The sequence below is a fragment of the Drosophila pseudoobscura genome, chromosome 4, assembly GCF_009870125.1.
Source record: "Drosophila pseudoobscura strain MV-25-SWS-2005 chromosome 4, UCI_Dpse_MV25, whole genome shotgun sequence".
NCBI lineage: Eukaryota > Metazoa > Arthropoda > Insecta > Diptera > Drosophilidae > Drosophila > Drosophila pseudoobscura.
This window is the reverse complement of record NC_046681.1, coordinates 16,111,425-16,134,732: the sequence shown is the minus strand read 5'-3', so window position 1 is coordinate 16,134,732 and position 23,308 is coordinate 16,111,425. Positions and strand designations below refer to the sequence as shown.

The 23,308-nt window shown below is 40.4% G+C and overlaps 1 protein-coding gene across 1 annotated transcript in view; it reads left to right on the top strand.

Moving 5' to 3' along the window:
* LOC6902426 (discoidin domain-containing receptor 2-like) overlaps positions 1–23,308 on the top strand; it is a 156,446-nt gene that overhangs the window by 25,312 nt on the left and 107,826 nt on the right. The window contains exons 2-3 of the mRNA XM_002133324.3: positions 11,040–11,533; positions 21,818–21,923. Of these exons, the coding sequence (XP_002133360.3) occupies positions 11,146–11,533; positions 21,818–21,923 (494 nt within the window). The 5' untranslated portion in view covers positions 11,040–11,145. The remainder of the gene's footprint in view (positions 1–11,039; positions 11,534–21,817; positions 21,924–23,308) is intronic.

The following is a 23,308-nucleotide window of genomic DNA, read 5'->3' as shown; positions in this document are numbered from 1 at the left end:
CAAAAACAAAAACAACAAACAAACGGAACCTCCTTATGGAACCTCCAGATCCATTCATAATTCCTTTAGAACCGAGTAATCATTTAACCAGGGTATCCAAAGTTTCGATTTCTAGTTTTCTTCTATACTTTTGGGGGTTTTTTGTTTTTTTTTGTGCTGATTTCATGCGTTTGCTGTTGCTTTTTGTGCTTGATTTGCTTTCCAATTTTCAATGTGTCACTTTATGAACACGACCATTAATCAAAAAACAAAAAGAAATGAAAAGGCAGTGGCGGAGGCTAAGAAGAAAAGCCAAAGGCGGAGGCAAAGAAAAGCCAAGGGAAAAGGCCAAGCAGCTAGAAAAGCCAAAGGAAAAGCAAACGAGGTAAAGGAGGGTGTAAGAAGAGTGAGAGCCAAAGGAAATTATTGCTTAAATAAGCGTGTTTTCCCGGGTAATGGACGTACAGGCGGACGTACAGGCGGACGGACGGACGGGCGGACGGAGGGCTGTGAAATGAACCGACCACAAAAATTGCCTGAGTTGGCATTTCTCTCCCGTTACTCTCTCTCTCTCTCTCTCTCTCTCTCTGTCTTTGTCTTTCTTTGGCTTTTCTCTTATTGATTTTGCCTTCATGCACCATTTGCCACCGCGCTCTGGCGACAGTGTTTTGCATGCCACGCCTCAGCGCCTACTTATGGGTGATGATTATTTCTCTTTTTTTTTTTTTTTTGGAAAGTTCCATAATTTATTATCCCCGCAGGTCAAAGATCGGACAACATTTAAGTGCCACAAATCACGGCTTGGTGAGAATGGAGTTGGGGGGTGGCAGGGGTGGTCGAAAAGAAAGACCTACCAACGATTTCTATGATCCAGAACTTTGTTTGTTTGGACTCCCAACAATTTCTCACCTAATCAGCGCTCTAATCCCGCTGTAATAAATCCCAGAGCATATTCCCTTCATTTTCTATCCTTCTTTTTCATCAAAGAAACCTCTTTCAAAGATCCTCCTCCAAAACCCTGCAACCATTCCTCAAAAGAGCCACAGAAAGCACTGAAATTACATAGAAATATCACTTCAATAGGCAGTTTGTGGCAGCAAGTGGCATGAAATTTAAATCAAGTCAAGTTCATGCGAAGACGTACAACATGTGGCATGTTGAATGCCGGAGAGGCCGGAGAATGCCAGGACAAAGACATTGCAATTTTCGTCTCCTTTTATTTTCACGAGTGTCAAGTGTCAACACCAAAATGATTAGATAGGCGTGTTACCAGCACAACAATCATCCACTGCCCCACAGGGGAGGGGAGGGGGGGCGGGGCATGGGCGTGTCCCCCCCCCCCCCAAAATGGAATAAGAAGAAAACCCATTAAAAGGCAGAGACAAACGAAAAGACAATCGCGTGGTGGCAGAGAGGGCAGGGCAGGGGGGGGTGGCCTGTCAACGGCAGCTGCGTCTTTTGGCTGGTGGAAATATTTGCCACCTTCGCCGTCGCCGTCGCCGTCGCCGCCGCCATCGCCTTCGCTTCTATCTGTATCTCTGAGATACCACTAAATCTCCCACTCTATCTGCTCGATCTTCCCCACGCTGTCTCTCTCCCTCTCCCTCTCCCCCCCTTTGGTTTCCCCTTTCCCGGCGAATGAAACTCCATTTAGCATTCGAGTTTATGGCGCAGTTCCTTGATTTCAAAATATTATGACGACCGACTGTTAAAGTTACGAGAACCGCACGAGAGGCAACTCATTTCCATTCATGCGGGGGTATTGAAAAACACTTTTAAATGCAGTTCTGTGCATTTTGATACCCTGCACAAGGGGGTGTTACAACATTCTAAGCAAGTTTGTACAGGATGATGGCATTTCGGAAGCTATAGGACCAGATTTTTACTATATAAATTGGTACCTAAATGGATGCAAAGCAATTTTCATAGGAAATATTTAAGACAATTCTTAGAACAAATTTTTTTGTAGAAAACTTTATAATTTCCCATGAAAGTTTAATAAATATTTACATTATATATATATTTTTTTTCTGATTTATTTTTGTTTTATATTTATTGTTTTCATCTTTAATTTATTTTCTCATTTATTATTTTTATATTTTCAATGTTTTCATTATTTTATTTATTTTCTTATAAACTATTTTTTTTTTATTTTTATCGTTATCAGTATTCTATTTATTTTTTATATATTTTGCTTTTATTATTTTTTATATTTATGGTTTCATTAATTAATTTAGTTTATTTTTTATTTTTTTATTTATTATTTTTATTTTTGTATGTTTAATGTTTTCATTATTTCATTTATTTTCTTATTTATTTATTTTTTTTTATTTTTTTTTTATTTATTTATTATTTTTTTCTATTTTTTATAATTAATGTTTTTAATTTATTTAATTTATTTTCTTATAATTTTGTTAGTATTCTACAGCTCTTGAAATTATTATTTCTGCAATAATCCATATTTTTCTTAATGAAAAAATCACTCGAAAGAAATGATCTACGAGGAAAACCTTTCAGTTTGTAAGAAAAATCCATGGAATAGTCATTCAATGCAGTTAATGATCATTCTATTCGTTCCTAGGATTAAAAATTTAATGGAAAATATATCTCTAAAAGTATCTAAAGCTTGTGTTCTGCCTCTACCCCCCTCCCCCTCCCTAGATCTAGTCTGGCCATAAAGAAGGGGAACATGGACCCTCCTTTATGTCTTCATCATTCATATTTATGCATTTTTATTTTAATTTCGACTGGCACTTGGCCTTTTCTTTTCTTTTCTCTTCCTTTCCTTTCCGTTCATATTCCATGGGAAGCACAGCCAGACAGAGAGCTCCACCCACTCCACCGTAAGGCAGGAAGAGTTTTCTTTGGGGGACATGTGTTTTTCTTTTCGCCGGTGCGTGCCCGTCTCTGGCGTGGGGCGTGGGGGCGTGGGCGTGTGCGAGGAGGAGGTGCTGCCCGTCCCCTTTTGGGCCATTTTGACAGCTCTTCGAAGGCGGCGGCGACGGCGGCGACGTTGGAATCGTTTGCCTTTACGACTGTTAGGGCCAAAGGTTTTGTTGCCTTTAACGACTCTTGCAGGTCTCTTGCAGAGCATGGAGAATCGTTGCGTTGCGTTGCGAAGATGATCGCTGGCCAGAGATAGGACTTGTATCTCGAAACAGGGCAAAGGTCATAGAGGAAAGTTTTTGTGTGTGCGAATGGGAAAACTTTCCGGGGGAAACTCGAATTGCAAACAAATTGTCAGACAAAAGATTAAAGCGATATCTAAAAGAAAGCCCTCTATGAGAAATAAGCTTAAATATGGATCTTACATTATCCCCCGTTCCTTCACATTTTCCCTACAATTTCCTGCATTTCCCTCACACCTTCCCGCTTCCATTCAAAGTTCAAATGCCGTTCGTCTGCCAAAGACTGGGCTGGCAAAAAATATTCCATAATTTAGAGCAGACGCGACGCGTGTTAGCCAGGGCCAAGAATGGAGTTGCCCTTGGCCTTCAGGCTACCAGTCGCCGACAGTCATCTTCCTCCCTCCTCCCTCCCCCTTCGGATTCCATTCAATGTCGGGGCATAAATTTTCCACCCATCCAATGCCTGAAAAAACGTAATAAACTTTTATTCTTTTTACACGTATTTTTTTTCCTCAGACCGCATAACAATAGAATAACCATTTTTTGTAGACTTTTCTTTTTTGTACGTTTTATTTTTAATAATATTTTATTTTTTTGCAACACGAAGAACACTTTATCAAAGAAATTCCACTGCGGCTGACGACAAGAGGCTGAAGGGTGAGGGGCTTTGGTCAAGTGAAAAATATCGCGAATATAAATTGAAAAAAGTTTCCGAGTTTGAGTGAAAACGAAATTGGAATACCCTTATTTTAATAAATCTAGGATAGAAATAGAATTTCATAGCTCCCAACTGCATTTTAAACTAAGAAAAATCTTTAAAAATTAAAATACATTGGATTTATATAAAAAGTGTTTAAAAGATGTTTAAAAATGATAAATGTATATTTTCATCTACCGAAATATTTTTTTGTTATTTCCCGCCTGTCTTTGGAAGTTGGAATGCCCAAAATTTCGAGTTTTATACAATAAAAATAGATTTTCAAAGATCTTTTCTTTAAATAAGAAATATCTTAAAAAATTAAAGATCCTTGGAATTTTTTTTTTAAAGTGTTTAAAAATTAGAAATTTTTCTATATTTTCATCAACCGAAATATTTTTTTTATATCACCCGTCTGTCTTTTCAACTAAAAGAAATCTTTAAAATATATAAATCCATTCACAAAGTACTTATTTTTTCTCAGTGTATTCCGAGCTTCTTTCCAAGCTTAAGTAAAACGAATTTGGCATGCCCTTATTTTGAGTTCTATCGCAGCAAAATACCTCGGCTCGAGGCTGTATATTCTATAAGAGCCCATGGCTTGGGGATAATGCCTGGAATGCAATCTCAAAGTGTTCGATTTATTTTTATTTAAAACAAAACTGGGTATCGGTGTTCAAGGAGGAGTTTTCCTGGAATATCTCTCAAAAGCAACAAAAATCCCAGAGTAATCCAACAAGTCATATCCGTATGACATTAACTTTCATTCCACGCTCCAAAAAAAATCTCATGGTCAATGCCAGGGTGGGGGCGAGCAGGTCGAGGGGGACGAAGACTCACGTACATTCGAAAAGTGCAAAATGTTGTATTTGCAAATTTTTGTTGGTACCCAAAGCGCGTGCGTGTCGGCGTCTGTGTGTTTTCTCATTCTTCTTCTTTCTTCTTTTTGTTTTTTTGTTAATTGCTTGCCTCCTCGAGGGGTCGCTGGGGTCCCAAAAAAAAAGAGAAAAACAAAGCAAAAAAAAACACAGAAATAATCGTCACATGCAATGACCGACCGGCCAATGCCAACGGTACATTTTTCACGCCTTCGAGTCTCGGTCTCTGTTGCTCCTGCATTTCCGCTTTTTGTTTTGTTTTTGTTGTTTCTGTTGTTGTTTTTTGTCTAAGGTTAAGGTTGCGCTGCTGCCGCCTGGCCAGACATTGAAATTAAATGCGCAGAAATTACGCTGCAATTATGCGGCGTCGCAGCGGAGACGTGCAAGAATTATGGCTCTGGGAATTTTCTCGTTTTTCCTAAAGCGAAAGTTGGCGGGTCCCACTTTCAGTTCCCCCCGCCCCTGGAGTCTGGCTCTGAATTATATTTTATGACCATGTAAATGGCGTGGCGAAGCGAAGCTCCCAGGACTAGGGGGTTTTTGTTTTTTGCGACTATAATTCTCTCTTTCTCTGTCTCTCTCTCTCTCTTTGGTGGAGTATGAGAAAATTGCAGTTGATGATTAGGCATGAAATGTGTGGATAGAAAAGGAAAAAGGAGTAAAGGAGTGACAGGAGAGCCTATGGGGGGGATTTATAGGAGGATTTTATAGAAGAAAAATCTAGTTTATGAATGAAAATGGGTACCTATAAGGATCTAGGGGAAAACGGTGGCAAATATTGCATTCAATTGATCTAGAGATAATAAATATACATTTAAAATTGTTCAGTATGCGGTCAAGAATTATATTTCTATCGCAGCAAACTTCCTAGGGTCATGGCTGTATCCCAGGGCTCGAAGATATCCCAACGACAATCGGTAATCAATTGGTTTTTCGAAGGAAGTGATCATTTAAAGGTGTTATCCTTTGAATACAAGACTTCATAGAAGAATTAAGACAGGAATCGTTTATATGAGCTATAAGGAGGCCTCTACAAGGCCCTGCCTCCACGAACCTACACCTAACCTCATTAGAGGAAATAAAATACCTGCAATCATCCTCCAATGTCAACAGCAGGTACAACACCCCCATTGCCCCTCTCTGGGAGCCTCTGGGGGTCTGCACTACCCACACCATCGATAGGGCGATGAGGCGGGGAGGGGGGGAACCATTAACACCCGCAAACAATAACCGAAGCTGGAAATTAATTGAAGCCAGTGCCACAGACGCAGACGGGTCGGGTCAGAGGAGGGTGTTGCAGATGCAGACGATGGGGAAACGCAGAATGGACCACAAGTCGTCTGCCACACACCAGACAAAGGCATTGCTGCAGAAACGACGACGGCGACGACGACGACGACGCTCTGGCATGTCATTCATTTGGTTTTCTATGCCGTGTCGTGGTCGTGGTTCCCCCCATTCACCAGCCAGCACTCCTCCTCCATGTCCCGCCAGTCATACTCTGCCCCTCGTTACGGGCAGGCACCGTTTTGTTCGTATTATTTTCGCACTCAACCAAAACTCCAAAAAAACATTGCCAACTGCCGACTTTTGTTGCATGTTGCCCACTGCCACTGCGGCTGTTGTTGTTGTTGTTGTTGCTGTTGCTGTTGCTGCCACCAACTGAGTCACTAAAAAGTTGCATTTTATTTGATCCTCAAGACCCAACGCCAAAAATTATTATACTCTCTCTCTCTCTCTCTCTCTCTCTCTCGGTCGACAGGGAGTGTATACCCTGTTTGATGCTATCAAAGAGGGTATGATGATTTGGGGCAAATGGTTTACCAAATGCAGAAAAAAAAATAAAAATATATAAAATAAAATATAAAAATTTCAAAAATATACAAAATATTAATATTGAAATTTATAATGAAATAAATCAGTAAGGCTATATTTCAGTAAATATTAAGTGTTAAAATTCCATGTTTAAAATTAAATACTAAATAAAAAATGTAATAAAAATAATAAATAAAATAAAAAATATATGTAACAAAATAAATAATACAAATAAAATTTCTTCATCAGAATAAATAAAAAAATCAATAAAAAGTAGTTCCTACATTTCCTCGATTTTTGTTGAGTAAAAAATGTATAGATTTATGAAAACTAAATTTTTTCTTCACTAAAATTAATTATCTGCCTTTTTTTCTCTGATTTAAAACCTCGCATCCAGAAACGATATTTAAAAACCAATTTGTTATAAAGAAAGTTGTACTATCTGCAAAGATATTATGTTTAAAATTGTATATTTGAAATACTCAATATTTTCTATAGGTTTCCCTTAACAATCCCTATATTCCAGGGTATCTGAAGATTTTATACCATCAAAAACCAAACCTTTCTTTCTTGCTTTTTATTTCTTATTTTCTTTTTGCCATTTCATTTGGGATTTCTTCTTTTTTATTTGCTCCGTTGCTGTTGCTGCCGGCATTTAATTGCCACATGCAACACATGTTGCCGACGCCGACGCCAACGCCGCTGTGGCGGCAGCAACACAAAAAAAAGGACAGCTTGGAAAAATTAATAGAAAAATATTTTTTAAACCATTTTTTAATTTCGGCTTTGTGGGCGTTTTTGGACAACAGAGGTGACACGACAGGGGGAGCATAGAGGGGCGAGAGAGAGAGAGAGAAGGGGGGAAGTGGGAGACGGCACAATCTTCTTTTTGGCTGCAATTTTTGGTATGAAATTTCATGGTAATTGTGGTTAATGTTATGGATATTTTATGTGGGAAAGAAAGAAGAAAGAAGAGAAGTACTTCCATCCAAGAGGGAAGGAGAATGAGAGACAGAGTGAGAGGGAGAGACGAATGGCAGTGGTTAGAAGAGTGAATAAAATGTTGGATGATGGTTATTTATTTGTTAAAAATAAAATGAAACCAGTGGCTGGAGTGCGAGAGAGACAGAGAGATACTTGTTAAATGAATTAATTTCAGTTTTGTTGGTAGCACTTTGTGGCTGGAATTGAATGAGTTATAAATGGTTTATGAATGGTTTATAAATCCTTGCTAAATGGCAATATAATCACATATAAATGGAGTTTATTTCACTTCAGAATTCATGGGAAAACTCTTTTATGTTCAAAATGAATCAATAAATCTGCAAGATTGTAATTTTTATCAGCCATAAATCGAGCCATCAAACGTTTTTGCATATGCAACGAATCGATTGGGTCGCCCCATTCAGGCCGCCCTCTTACAAGTTCAGGAACCTGGTGGAAAACGAGTCCGCTTTTCACGCAACTGTTTTTCCCCTGCTTTCGTCACATACAAATTTGCATTCGGTCTGGCACCGTCACCGTCACCGGCTACCGGATAAAAAGTAAAATGTTCTCGACAGACCCCATAGGCCATAGGCCATAGACCATAGACAACAGGCACAGACACCGACTGCGGCTTCATTTCCATTTCCATCTGCAAATGCAACTGCAACTCCGGACAGCCAGACGACCAGCTCCCCACCAGCTCCACCAGCTGCAACTGCCGCCTGCAACGCTGTGGCATAAAAAGGCGGCCCAACCATAAGGCCCATAAAAACATTGCGCCGACTACCATGGGAGTACTTCTATTCGTGCACTTGGAAAAAAGAAAGGCCACTTGTACTGGAGCTTATTAAATATTCCAAAAATAATAAATACATATATAGATAGCTTAAAAAAATGTATAAAAATAAAAAAGAAAGTTAAATAAAGAATGAAATCATGGATTTAAATTCGAAAATAATTTCCTTGTCTATCCTGACCTAATGCCAGAGTCAATTAAAAACCTAATTATAAAACTCAAATATTTTATTTTTTAAATTTATAAAAAAAATGTTGGATATTGTTAACTACGAAAAGGAAAAAACTAAAACTAAAACATCGTAAAAAATATGAGATCCATAAAATAAATCATGCTAAAATATTTTAAAAGTTGTTTAAAAACTGAAAATTTATATTTTTTATGTATCAAAATAGATTTTTAAAGCTCCTGCCTGTCCTTCCAACTAGAAAAATCTTTAAGCAAATTTTAACCAAACAAAAATTAACTAAAAAGTGTTTAAAAATTAAATATTTCAACTAAAAAATCTTTAAAAATGTTAAAACCAAAAAATGTTTAAAAAGTACCTTAAAATTATAAATGTATATTTTCCATATCCTACAAAATATAATTAAAAACTATAAACCCATCAGCAAAGACCCTTATTTTTTCTCAGTGTACTCATTTCACCGCCAATTCTCCCTCTCTGTCACTCTCACACTCTCTCTTCTATGAATTCAAGTGTTTTCCAGTGTGCGGATTGTTGTTGTTGCTACACAAATTTTATGCCTTTTATTTTTGGCGACTTTTGCCGACGACAACAACAACAGCAGCCATAGCAGCCCCAAGAACTACAACATTAATAATAGCGACAACAGCAACAACTACCGAGGGAAAACTAAAGGGGGGAAAATGCGGCACATTTGCAACTTTGCTGCCACTTCCACTGTGAAGTTGGCGTAAAATTTCGCCATTTCGCATATGAAAGGAAGTGTGGGCGCCACAGAACAGAACAGAGCAGAACAGAGCCTGTGCCACAGCCACTGCCACTGCCACTGCACCTCCTGCAGCCCTCTTTTCCCTCCTTTCTTTTCTGTTCTTTTTCTTCCACATTTTTATTAATTGCTCGAGTGAATTTTTGCATCGGCAATATGCCTGTGAAAATGTTGCTTTGTGTTTGTTGTTGGGGGGAGTCTTTTGATCTTTTCCTCTTTCCCGGTAGAGACACTTTTAACAGATGAAAAACTATCAGGGGGGATCGAGGGAACTTCTCAGCAGATGGTGTATAGGAAAAGAGATCCTAGGTGGGGTATTTTTGGGGGGGTTTTTATGGATAAATGGGAATGTTATCAATACTTCTAAACCCTTCCAAGACCCTTCTCAGTGCGCTTATTTAACCATAGAGCGAAATTTGCAGAAAAAGCAAAGATTTCTTGACATTTTCGAGTCATAAAAGCGAAACAAAAAACTTAAATAAATAAATACATATACATACATATATAAAATAAATAAATATAATATAATAATATTAATAAAATAATATAAAAACAATCTACAAATAAAATAAATATATACAAAAATGTAAGAAAAAATAAATAAAATAATTAATTAATTTAATAAAATGAATATATTTTATTTATAATATATATTATAACTTATAAAATTATAAGTAATAAAATAAATTAATAATAATTAAATTTAATAAATAAATTTTCATTGACAAAAAAATCATTCAGAATGGTATGTCTATTAAAGACCCCCCATAAATCATAAATTAAATACAAAATGTCTAACAAGCATTCTTGAAGTTCCTTTAGTTCCGTATTCCCCCTATTTTTCCCCATTTCTGCTGGAAATTCCACCATTTCATCCATTAAACTCCCTGTTTTCCCCCCCTTTTTTCCCACTGTAAAATTCCGCAAACTCAACTTCTGAGTATTCAAATCCATTCATCAATCAGCTAAATTCTCATTTTCTCCAAGTCAAACTTTCACCCATTTACCACCCGTACAGCTGTACACTCTCCTGCAGCACTTGTACACTCTCCTACACTCTTCGCGAGTCATAAATCTAGCTTGAAAAAACTGTTAGTTTTAGCTTGTGTTTTTTTTTTTTGTGTGCTTGTGGATTTGGCCTTTAAATTTTAGAAAATATTGTTTAAATGCCAGAGCACAGAGGCCCTGTCGCATTTCCGGCTGCCAAAAAAGGGCAACCATCAAGCGGGCACTCCCCCCCAAAACAGCCCCTAGACCACCCCCAAATCCTCCTCCAGCTCTCTGCCGCTTTTGCGTTCAGCGCGTTTTTCGCGCTGTTTATATTTTTGTATTTTGACACGTTTTGGCATGTCGCCGAGGGAGGTGCCAGCAGGAGGAAGGCGAAGGGGGGGGTTTTAGCAGCGCTCTGTATCGTATGTCTCTGACATTTTACATAAATTTCTGCTTGCTCAGCTCTGGAAAATCGTGACGGGGACTATAGAATCCCCTCTTTCCCATGCCACCGCCACCGCCACCGCCACCGCCATAGTGATGGCCGTGACAGCAAGAGGACCTCCGCCTGCCATGACTTTGCTGTCATGTGACAAAAACGCGACAGTTTGCAAGGTCACGTCACATTAATTTGCTGACAATGATGTATTTAGGGGGAGAGAGACGAGACGAGACGAGACGATACGAGACCTATGGATGTATTCCTCCTTGCGACATTCTTAAAGCCTTGCCGCCAATTAAGGCTACAAGAGACTCCCTCTCCCTTGACAATTTTTCTTAATTTCCCTGTTCTTTTCTTTTATTTCGTTTCTGCAGAGTGTAAAATGTAGCTGCAAAATACGTGAGGCATTACTCAAAGGAACAGGAACATCGAAAGGGAACGATAGAAAACCAGCGAGAATAAAACGAAACGAAAATCAAAATGCCAGCAATAAAATTACAACAATTGAATTCAATTTATTCACACGAAGGAAAGGAGAAGGCAGTACCAGGACCTCCGCGACCTGGACTTGGACCTGGACACCGATACAACGCCTTCTGGTGCTGCTGGTGCCACTGCTGCCACTGGTGCTGGCATTTTGCAACAAATTATTTAAAAAGTTATTGCCACATTAAGCGTCATGGTGTTAATAACAATAAAACTTTATGTTGGCTGACACTGACTTTGATTTTATTGAGCACACGAACGGCAATTGGCATCGGAGCTGCCACTGCCACTGCCACTGCCACGGAAGGAGCGGCAGCGGTAGCCGTAGCAGCACCAGCTGTTGGCGGTGCCCCATCAGGAGGCGTGGCAGCATTGGAGATTGGTAAGTAATGCGAATGGAAAGGTGTTCGGGGCGTGTATGTGTGTGTGTCTTACTTATGCATGTGCATTTTTGATCAAAATGTTGATTAAACAAGAGATTTTTACTGCGACGATGGTACGAGTAAATAGATATCCGTTTTTCCTAAAAATATTCCCTTCAATAAATTTGTAGGATTTCTTAGTATATTTTCTATTATAACAAGCTGCGTTTTCATTGAAAAAGACCTTCTAACTGATTTTCCTAATAGATTTTCACATATTCAAGTGTTTTTTCTGTACTTTGTTGTCCCCTAACGAAAATTGGAAACCTTCTCCCATTAATCAATGATAATTTCTCCAACAAAAATATCACAGATTATCACATTTAAAGGAGACCCTGCCCTTGGTTTTATTAGTAGACGACTTTTTATGCATTTTTCGCTAACAAAACAAACAAAAAAAAGGAAATAAAACTTTGTATAATTATTCATGTTTATTCAAAACGCATCATGAAATCGAATACAAATTCTGTTTTGCGCACTAAATATTCATATTCACAGTTTTGCACATTTTCGAATAGAGCCAAAAAAAAGTTTTTCTTTTTCCAATAAAAAAATGTTTACAAAACATTTTACCGTTGAATGATGGGGGGAAAAAATCCATATGTTCATTTCCCATGAAATAAAATTTATGCATTTTTCGAGGTACAACAAGAAGGAATAAAAAAGGTACGATACAAAGAAATATTATGGAAAGTACGGGAGTATTTTGTATACAAAATTTCAGCACAATTCGAAATTCGGTAACAAAGCCAATCGCCAATCGGAGGAAAGAGAGAGAGAGAGAGAGAGAGAGAGTATGTGGAACCCAAAAATTGTGTGTCTGGTTCACGGACGAACGGATCGCATGGGGTAGGGAGGTTGGAGGAAGGAGGCGGTGTGGGATCGGGACTCGCTCAGGAGTAAACTTCCCAAAGTCCATGCATCATTGCACACATGCAACGATGCAACAGTTTGGGGCAGGAACAGGAACATCCCCGATGCACTTAATTCTGAATTGCACTAAATAGTCGAGGCGGCACACACGCAGGGAATTTGCATTTGCATTCAGCAATCAACATGGAAATCAATCAACCGCAAAGCTGGAATGAGGGCTCTAACCCCTAGTCCATGGTTCCTGGACCTCATCCTGGTCGAGGCTCCTGCTCTTGGCTCAGAGGTCTTGGGTCTTGGCCAGCGTCTCCTGTTCAAGTATTTACCAATAACACAAAACCGTAACTAATAACTGGAGGAGGGGGGAGGAAGGAGGAGGGTGAGGAGGGGTTACCGGCCAGGTTACGGCCCCGGCACGCACTCAACCACAACCAATTACGGAAAATTTACGCAAAGCGCCAAGGATCCCTCATCGAACCCTAAGCCCAGAGAACCCAGATCCCAGTTCCCACTCCTCCCACTCCTCCTACTCCTCCATCGGACGTCATTAATAAACATGAGGTTAGGCATAAACTCCAGAGGTGGGGCGGTGGAAAAATGATGGCTCCGAATGGCTCAGAAGTGGGTGGCTCTGACTCTCAGATACAGATAGAAAGATAGATAGGTAGGTATTTGTACGAGTATGTATGGATATACCAAATCGAAGGCAGCAGCAGCTCAGCGGCTCTTTTGATAGATGACTGCGTCTTGGCTGCCTCTTCTGCTGCCCGACTCTTCTGCCGCTGTGGCGCTGCTCATTACCATTGCTGATTGGCCGGACTGGCCGGGCTGGCTGGGCTCCCATCAGCCGCCTCACGTGTCCATGTGTGGTCCCGTCCATCACAGCTGGTGGCTCCTCCAATGGATTCCACTGGCTTTGTTGTTATTTTATATTCGTCTGCCGAGCATAACAAATTATCTTGTTGCCCAGAGAGGTTTTTTTTATACCCAGAGACGCTGGCTCGTTAGCCACCAACTTGTTTTCGAACCTCCAAAGAAATGGCAACAATATTTTCAAGCATCGAATAGGGAAATACGCTTAAAAATATATGCATTGTTTCTGGCGAAAGGGGAGAACAGAAAATGAATGAAAAACCACATACCTGTGCAAGCAAAAGTCATTTCCACTCAAAAAAATCAAGCGAAAAGCGAGCACCTACCGACGGACATCCGCGTTACAGCTTAAAACGTACACAGGGCATATTATTATATATTACGCGTATAACACTGTTGCTATAAAATTATCACAGAATATTGTTCCTAATATTTGTGGGAATATTTATTCCATTTTTCTAATGTTTTTAATCACTTTACAAATTGCGCAATTAAGAATTTTTTCACCGAATGCCGCGCGCCGAGAAGATGAAAAGAGATCTGGTCATCAGATTAGCCGAACGTTCATTTCGTTCTCCCACTCTCACTTTCGTTCTCTCTGGATTTGCAATCGGCTGTCAATAAGCGTTGCTTCGTGGGAGAGCTGAGGGCATGGAGCTAGCATGCACAGAGAGATCATTCACATTTTAACAGAGCAGTAGAGCGAGGGCTGAATTGTATTGTAAATGATCTGTGCGAATATGATTGCCGAAGCTCCCACTCTCACTTTCGTTCTCTCTGGAATTGTAGTCGGCTGACAATAAGCGTTACTTCGCGGGAGAGCAGAGGGCATGCAGTTAGCTTGCACCGAGCGATCATTCACATTTTAACAGAGCAGTAGAGCGAGGGCTGAATTGCATTGTAAATGATCTGTGCGAATATGATTGCGGAAGCTTCCACCCTCACTTTCGTTCTCTCTGGAATTGAAGTCGGCTGCCAACAAGCGTTACTTCGCGGGAGAGCAGAGGGCCTGGATTTAGCATGCACGGAGAGATCATTCACAGTTGAACAGAGCAGTAGAGCGAGAGCAATTGTATTGTAAATGATCTGGTTACAAATGATTGCCAAAGCTGGGCTTCACTCTCACTTTCATTGTCTCTCCCTCTCTCTCTCTCACTGGCAATGCAAAGACCGTGGATGATCTCATTATTATGCGCAGCGTGTGAATTTTTGTGGTTGAATGTGTTTACAGCGAACGCAGCTTTGCCATTGATTTTCTACGTCAATACGTTCCTCCCCCCACTCATTCGTTCAATTACATACATATAAAGCTGTGACTAATTTTTTCCTATTAGATTTCTCTTTAAAATGAACCCCTTAACATTTTTAAACTTCAATCCTCCAAACCCTTTTTAAAATCTCTTTTTTTATGTGTTCCACATAAGATATCTCCCGAGCGAAGATTGGTTAAATTATTTGCACCAAAAGCAGAGTACTTCCTTTTGACATGAATCAAAGGAGAACTGGAGCACACACTGGAGAACGAATTCCCTTTGAAACAAACTGTATAACAAAGCCAATCATCTTTTCTTTTCCGTGTTCGAGAGAGTGAGGGCAAAACCAGGCCACGACACCGACGCGTCGGTTCGGTAGCAGGAAATGAATGGAAGCTGAATGAAAACCATGTTGATGTTGGTCTGCCTTCTGTCTTATGGTTCAGCTGTTTATTCCAATATGCGAATGTGAATGCGAATGCGAATACGACTACCCGTACGAATTTATCTGTATTTATTTAAATGCGTAAATATCTGCATGCGTCTGCCATATTTCATTTGACCGTAGGCGCGTTGAAATGTTGCTCGAATTGCTTTGCGGCGACCAAATAAAAAATTACTCCCTGCCACTCTACCATGCCACGGCACACCAACTCTCCGTGGCTGTATTTAAATTGATAATGTTAAAGCTCGGTCCGTTTAAATGGTCGTATAAATTGTCTGAAATATGCGTTGAAAAGTGGCCCAGAGATCAGGTAAGACCCCAGTCGCAGTCTCCCTCTCTCTCTCTCTTGGGTTCGCTTGATAAATGCGCGACAGTCAACAATTGGAGGTCAAGTGGTGTCTGGGGCTCTGGCTCTGGCTCTGCTCTGCTCCGATCTGATTGGGAAACATACGAGTAGTATGAATGCAGTCGTGGGGGATGCCTATGGAGAGGATGGATGGCTCGGGTTCGGGTTAAGTAGGTGTGGATGCAATATAGTGGATGAAAAATTGAATGCCTGAAAGAAAAGGTGGGAGAACCAGACGAAGGGAATGCGTTTGGAATGGTTTATGGCCTTAAAAGAAGAGTGCTTTGTATTAGAAAATGTTATGGGATCAGTAATCAGGCGAGAGGTACAGCAACAACAGTATAAGCCAAAGCAATAGCTTCCACAGTTGCATTAGAATCCATAGGAAGAGAAACAGTAGCAGTATGACAACAACATCCACAGCCAGAGACAGCATCCACTGCCATAGAATCCATAAAGGTGCTGTCGTGAGCGGAGTGTGAGGAAGAGGCGACAATTATCTGCTTTGAAAAATAACATACACACACACCCACACGCGTGTAGAAGTTCCGCAAAATCTTCGGTCATTGCACTCTCAGAGAGAGAATGAGAACGAGAGTGGAAGACAAAGCGCAGTTTGGGCAACCATCGATGCTAAGATCATTTACAGTTCTTGTATATGAGAATGAGCTGCCTTGTCTGTTAAACTGCTGTGTGAGAGCATAGGTGAATGATCGCTCGGCACTTTGGTAATTCCATGCACTGCTCTCCCACGAATAACAGCCGATTGCAGTGACCGAGAGTAAATGAAAGTGAGAATGGGAGAAGATTTGAGTGACAAAATATGTAGGTAAATGAGCGTTCGGGCAGCGAGAGGGAGAATTGAGTTCCACTCATATTGGACGATTGCTGGTGAAGGGGGGAATCGATGGCGAATCTTAATTTTGTGGAATAAATAATAAATAAATGGTCAATTTCCATTCATGGAACACAGCGTTTTGCAGACCATTTATCCCCAGCAATGATATTACGAGTTAATGTTTATTTGGCCATTTCCCAACTAGTTTTCTATTATCCAATTGCATGCCATGAGAGTATATGCCCCTCTAATCTCTATATTTACCTCTGGGAAATTTATGGAAATCATCAACCCACTCTCGCTGTAGAGACTCTCTAAAACCAATTTCCCAAACTAATTGCTTGGTGGCTTATGCATCGATTTACACAATATCCCACAATGCGTGGCTCACTTTTACTTTCTAGCACCGCACCAGAAATATCCCACAGTCCCACACACACACACATGGAGCGCTGAAGGAAACAAAAACAAAACCTGATATGGATTGGTATTAGATGTTGTCTTGGCCCGAAAAACAGTGGCCACACAGCACACACGATAAACCAAACACCAAAGCTGCAGCAATGCATGTAATTTGGAACTGCAGAGCTGCAGAGCAGCATGGAAATCTCCATGTGCCGGTGGCACCACTCGGTGGCAATCAAAAGTAAATGCGACACTAAACTCCCAGCTGCCGCTTGCCGCATGCCGTTGGGGCAGCAGCCAGCGAAGTGGATCGCAACGGTTTATGTAGGTGAAGTTGTAGTTAGTAGCGGCACTTAAGGCGTCCGGCAGCCGGCAACTTGTGGGGCATGAAATGCATGACATGGAGAGCAGGTAGATATCTCAGATCGAATAAGGGAATGCTCTTTATTTTTGCAAGTAAAAAAATAAAGAAATACTCTTGGAAACCACTCCGAAATATATGTCCCTTGTCCCAAAAAATGGGGGAAAAATATATTAAAATTAATCATTAATCTGTGTCTTTTTCCTCAGTCCAAAAACCCCTCTAACCCGCACATAAAGTGCATAAAATCATGGCTTTTAAGTTAGTCTCTCTCTCTCTCCCTCTCTCTTGGACAGCGACAACATTTGGCATTTTAACGCTTTGGCCATAAAAACATGACTGCATTTTTTGCGATATACATTTTTCCAGAGCCAATAGATCGAGTGATCTATAAATTTTGCTGGCCAGGCACCAGGCTCCCAGCCCCGAGGCCTCGAGGCAGGCCTCAGGGTGCAGCTGCAACACTGTCGATGATCGCTGGCATCCGATAAGATTCGCCACGAATGCCAGGCCGAGCCAGGCCGGGCCAAGCCGATGTGACAGGCCGTGTCGCCGCGTGGAAAACAAAAATTAAATAACAATTAATAGCTTAGCACCCACCAAAAGCCACTCTCCGGCTTTCAGGGCTCTCTGGCGATAAATTAAAAAGTCTCTGTCTCGTCCCGAACTTTTCTGATAGCTTGGCGACGATTAGAGCCCCGAAGAGACATCGAACATGTTTTGGTTTCCCTCTCGGATCGGAGTGGATTTATGTTTGCGGCGATAGAGCGTTCGAGCGGCGTAAAAGTGAATGCGCGCCTGCTCGAAATGTGGCTAGTGGCTGTTGGCTGGTGGTGACATGCATTTAAGATACTCCCGTGGCTGTAAATTATGTTAATTTATTACCATATCTACAGTGGCCTCTGCATCTGGTGCTCCGTTCTAGGGATGGACGCGTGACAAGTGCTGTGGGGGGAGGGGGAGTTTTTTAATCACGCATTAATTATTGTTTTATTTTTAATATTTAATGGTTTTAATGAATGATTACAATGGGAATTCCACGACAAGAGAGATCCTTCCATGAATTGACAATCTTTCGCGGGTTTTCTGTGAGCATTCGTGAATATATAGAGTGAGTGTTTTCGAAGCTGGAGTTCTGCCGCAGAAAACTTCCACGGGTCATGGCCCGTCTTATATTTCCATCTAATATTTCCATATCACACGACATGCCCCGTCCCCCTCACGCACTCCTCTCTAACGAATACCCCATTTACACCATTCGAACATCTGTATCTATCGGTTATTTGAATGTTTAATGTTGCATGTTAGATGTTTGTCACGTCAGCGAAGATAGCGCGCGCGAGAGAGAGAGAGAGAGAGCTCCTTTCCACAGTTCATTCGCTTTGGTCGGTGGTTGTGTGGTCCGACAGCTACTTTTTTAATTGCATCCGTGAGATACACAACAGTCCAGTCCAGTCCAGTCCAGCCCCCGCACACACCCCATTTCGAATGGGCAATTAAAATGCGTGCGTAATTTGTTAACACAATTTCTACTCGAATCCGGGGAATGGGTGTAGGGGGGATCGGGTATCGGGGATCCCTTTGGCCGGACCACACCACACACCGTTTACTTTCGGCCTCAACGAACCATGGCCAAAAGTTCGTTCCTTCTCGGCGTCGGCGTCGGCGTCCTGCCCATAAAGCACGCCTTGTTGCTTTTGTTGTTTATGAGCGCCAGCAGATACGCGTCATTAAGCGCGTTTCTGGCGCGTTTTTGTTTTCGCTGTTTCGCCCGCTCGCGCTGTTTCGGTCGCTCGGAAACTTTTTACCCGCTACAGCGCCCTTTGTGGCTCCTCTTTACAGCTCAAAAACTCCAAGGGGAGTCTATACATTGGTGAAATGGCAAATACTCTGAGAAAGTAGCTCTCCAGCTAGCTTTTAGACTTGTTTTGAATACATTTGGATCCCTATAAAGTGGTAGAAACCCTCGGGCATCCCAGACTAATTCTTATCTGACAGATACACATATGTACTTCAAGGCACAATATTCCTTACAATCTACTCATGTTTCTTGTGTTCCCCTACCGCGGTTTAGCGCTTAATTAAGTTGGATAATCCCTCCGGGGGGAAATCTCACTCCAGTCCTCCCCCCTCTCTCTGTCTAACCGCTTTATCAAGCCATCTTCTGTACTGCATATGAAAGTGTATCCCGTGAAATGTTTGTTAGCAATTTTCCATGGCTTATGGCCCCGTGCCCCCGCTGCAGCATTGAACTGTAAAATTGTGCAATTTTCAATTTTCATAAAGTTTCGCGGTGTTTTCTCTCAAGCATTTTGTTTGTGTGTTTACACACTCCCAATGCCGCCCCCACAGAGAGAGAGAGAGAGAGAGAGGAGAACTTTGAATTATGATTATCGCACACACACACACACACACACACGCGCGGAGGGCTGCAGCGGACAGAACAGCACCCCAGGATCCCCCCTTCTTCCCCTTCCCGTCCCCTGCCCCTTTTTTCACCCATGCACTCAAGTGGCAGTTAATTAAATTTTGCGCAATTTATTTTGTGCAAAAACTTTGCGCACACAACAGCAACAACAATTCGAAGGAGCAGCAATTTCCCTGCAGCCGGTCCGCGTGCGTTGTTTACTTTTCACTTTTCACTTTTCACTTTGTAGTTTTGCATTTTGCACCGTCGAAAGTTGTTCCCCCTATTTGTTTTCCCTCCACAAGAGATGTGTTCTCTCTGGCATATTTGTTTAGCTTTCCTTTGATTTTCCACCTCTCAATCGGCGGATGGGGGAGGGGCAGGGATCCGATCCTCATAATTGAAAAGCGCTGGCACATCCATCAATTTCCCCTAAATAGAGAAACATTTTCGACCCATTTTCCCCCCCTTTTCTATAGTAGTTTTGGCTCCCCATTTTCGTTTCGTTTTCCAATAATTAAAAATAATTTATGAGCTTCAATATGTCATAGATATTACGAGTGTGGGCGGGGGTTTCCCCCCAAAAGGGGTTGGGGTGGGGTGTTTGAGTTTGCAACAATTTACTGCCAAAGTTCCTTCAGCTGTCGTTGCCTCCGACTGTCCGTCCGTCTGTCTTGTCGATAATTAAGCAATTGCGTTTTTCCCCTTTTTTTCTGGCCAAATGAGTTTTCACAACTGCTGAAAGACTGCAAGAATGGCTAAAACGGGAAACAGCGCGGAAAAGTGTGGGTCAAAGGGCCAGTGGGAGGAGCCTGGGGTGCATAAATAGAGAGACTGATGATAGGGGAGATCTTACGGATCATTCTGGGCATTATATTATAACTATATATTGTAGGAAATTGCACTAGAGAGATCTCCCAGTATTATAGATCCGTTCCAAAACAAAATAAGTATTCCTATAAAGATCTCAGAGCCAATGCCATCTTTGAAAACACAAACGTATTGAACGGAATGATCTTTTCAAGAGGATTCATCAAAACTAGCTTAAAAATATTCCCATCTATGCATCGTAGTATTCATTAGAATCCATAGTTCCATTGCTACAATGATCCCTGTCTGAATTCTCACCTTCCGATCGTTTTTACACTCATCTTAGGATCTATTCAGAGAAAAGGGATCCTTTAGAACGTTTCCGCATAGAAATGAGATCAAATAATTCTCAAAATGAGCCAATAAAACTACCAAATTCCATTGATATTACTGATGCTGCCCCCCAAACCCAATCAGATACTGTTCTTAAGGTCCAATCTTTGACAAAATATTTGATAAATAGAGCTTTAAGTGCTCCAATAGTTCCAAGGGTTCTCTATAAGTACAACATCCTCTAGATGCACATCTCTCTCTCACTAGGAAGATCTCTTTATGACGGTAGCTTTCTTCTACAGAAATCAGCATACTGTCTCCCATTTTTCTACAAAACTTATAGGAAAACCCTCTCTCATTTCCCTCCCAGAAACTCTTCAAGCAGCCCTCGCTTTTCTTAAGGCCACTCTGCCAAAAAGAGCACAGAGGCGAAAGCTTGAGAGATCTTCGATGGTTTTTGTAAAATGAAACTACAACATCGAGAAGATGATGAAGATGCTGAAGAAGAAGGGTCTGCGTCTGGCTGGAGTAGGGTCTGTGGGTCTGGGGGTCTGTGGGGGTCTGTGGGAGAGTATCCATATCTGCAGATGGCGCGATTGGACTGTCAAGTATCTTCTCCCTCTGCCCCTGCCCCTTGTGGGAGGGGCCCTGACCTTTGTCTAGTTTTTCCCTCCGCTGGCTGGCATGGCTTTGACTTATGGTGCTTAAGCACTGACTGATTGCATCTAATTATTCACTGAATGATAATATTCTTGAAGCAGAAGAATATTTGTGGAAGCAGCCAGCAGCAGGCAGCCAGCAGGCAGCAGCAGAAACAATGATGATGATGATGATGATGGCAATGTCTCAACGACCTATTCATGACCCTTTCGCGGTCTCTTGGGGCTGCTCAGATGGAGGCTGGCTGGCTGGCTGGCTGGCTGGCTGGCTGTTGGGGCCCACAGCCATTCTTCAAGTGGGATGGAAATGATAATTGCGCTTTTCATGCATTCTCCACTCGACAGATTGATGGCAAATGGAAATTGAGTTGCTGAAAGTCCAAGATAGAGAGAATGTATCTTTGTATCTTTGTATCTCTTCTTTCCAATTTGTGGCCTGCCCTTTTGTCTTTGGTTTAATTAATTTATTCATTCAATTTCGACAGGTGAATGGAGGGAATCATTTGTTTTTCTATGATTTTTCTATGATATCTATAATTTTGATATTTTTCTATGTGGGTCGCATATATCATTATAATTATAAAAGATTTTTCATCATTACATCATCTTATCTCATCTTTTGTTTGTGTGTTTTCCTCTTTTAGGAACCTGCAAGCAACCGTTGGGCATGGAATCTGGCGCCATTGCCGATTTTCAAATAAGCGCCAGCTCGGCCCACGATATGGGAAATGTGGGGCCACAGCATGCCAGGTAAGACGAGACAAGATATTTTCAAGAGATTCTAAGAGATAAAAGAGGTTTTTTAAATGGTTGATTGAATGAAGGAGATTCAAACAATGTTGCATCACAGAAACCATTCAATAGAATTGTGCAACAATGAACCCGGGAAAAAAAGCCCTGAAATATAAATATTTAATATTTTAGGTTTAAAAAATGTTTACCAAAAGATCTGCTCCGAGAGTGGACAGTGCAAAAGCAAAGTGTTCTTTCGTCATTTCTATGAAAATACTTGATTTCAAAATATATTTCGTATTGAAAATAAAAAGATTTCATATTTAAATAAAATATTTTTATACGTATTTTTATTATAAATTAATATTAAAACTATTTATTTTCTTATTTTATTTTGTTTATTTTTAAGGGTCTTACTTTTTAATTTATAAATTAAAATATTTCCTACAAGTTTTATGTTTTTTTTTTTCCTATTTTAACATTTATTTTTAAATTTCTCACTTTTAATTTATTAAAAATTAATTTTAATTTATATCTGGGTAAAAATAAATTCTATTTAATTTTATTGTGTTTGTATTTAGGACCAGAATATTTAAAATAAATATGAATGCGTTTTTTTCTTTTTAACATGCCAATTTTTGTGGGATAAAAACGGATAATGAAGAATCTTTCAATATTATATTGAAAAAAAATGAAAATGTTCCTATTTTTTCTGCATAGCTATAGTTTTTTATTAGTTAAACCTTTAGTTAATACCTTAAAGTATTTTTCTTATTAATATTTTGTTATGAAAACTCTAACTTCAAATATCCAGCAAATGGTAGTTCCTTGTAAAATAAATCCTCAAAAAATTTAAATTTATATCAAAAGAAAATGTGGATTTTTGATAAAAGTTTAAGGCTCGTTCTTAAATACCATCTATTAATCCTTTTAGTGCCCTAAAACCCCACAGACTAATCAAAGTTTCTGCCTTTAAAAAGCAAAAAGCAAAAAACATTCGAAAAATCCTTCCGTACACAGAAAAAGCGTGTCACATGTGATGGCTGTAAATGTGTGATAAACAGCCATGATCTATTACAATTTCTTGACTCGTAACATGAGGATGATGTATGTTTTTATAGAAGGGTCGCCAGGGAGGAGAAGGCTGTGGGCCTGTGTCTTGTTTCCTGCCTTTGTACATGGTAAATAATTATTATTATGAATTATTTTATGGCGTGTTTAAATGCCTTTATGTCACAAATACAAAAAAAAGAAGCACAACAGAGAAACAGTGAAAACACACAAATGACATAAATTAAAGCCCAGAGAAAACAAGAAAACAGCACATGCAAAAATGATTTTACAGCCACCATCAAGAGGGAGAATAATGATACAACTTATGGGGCAGACATTCTGCTGACATT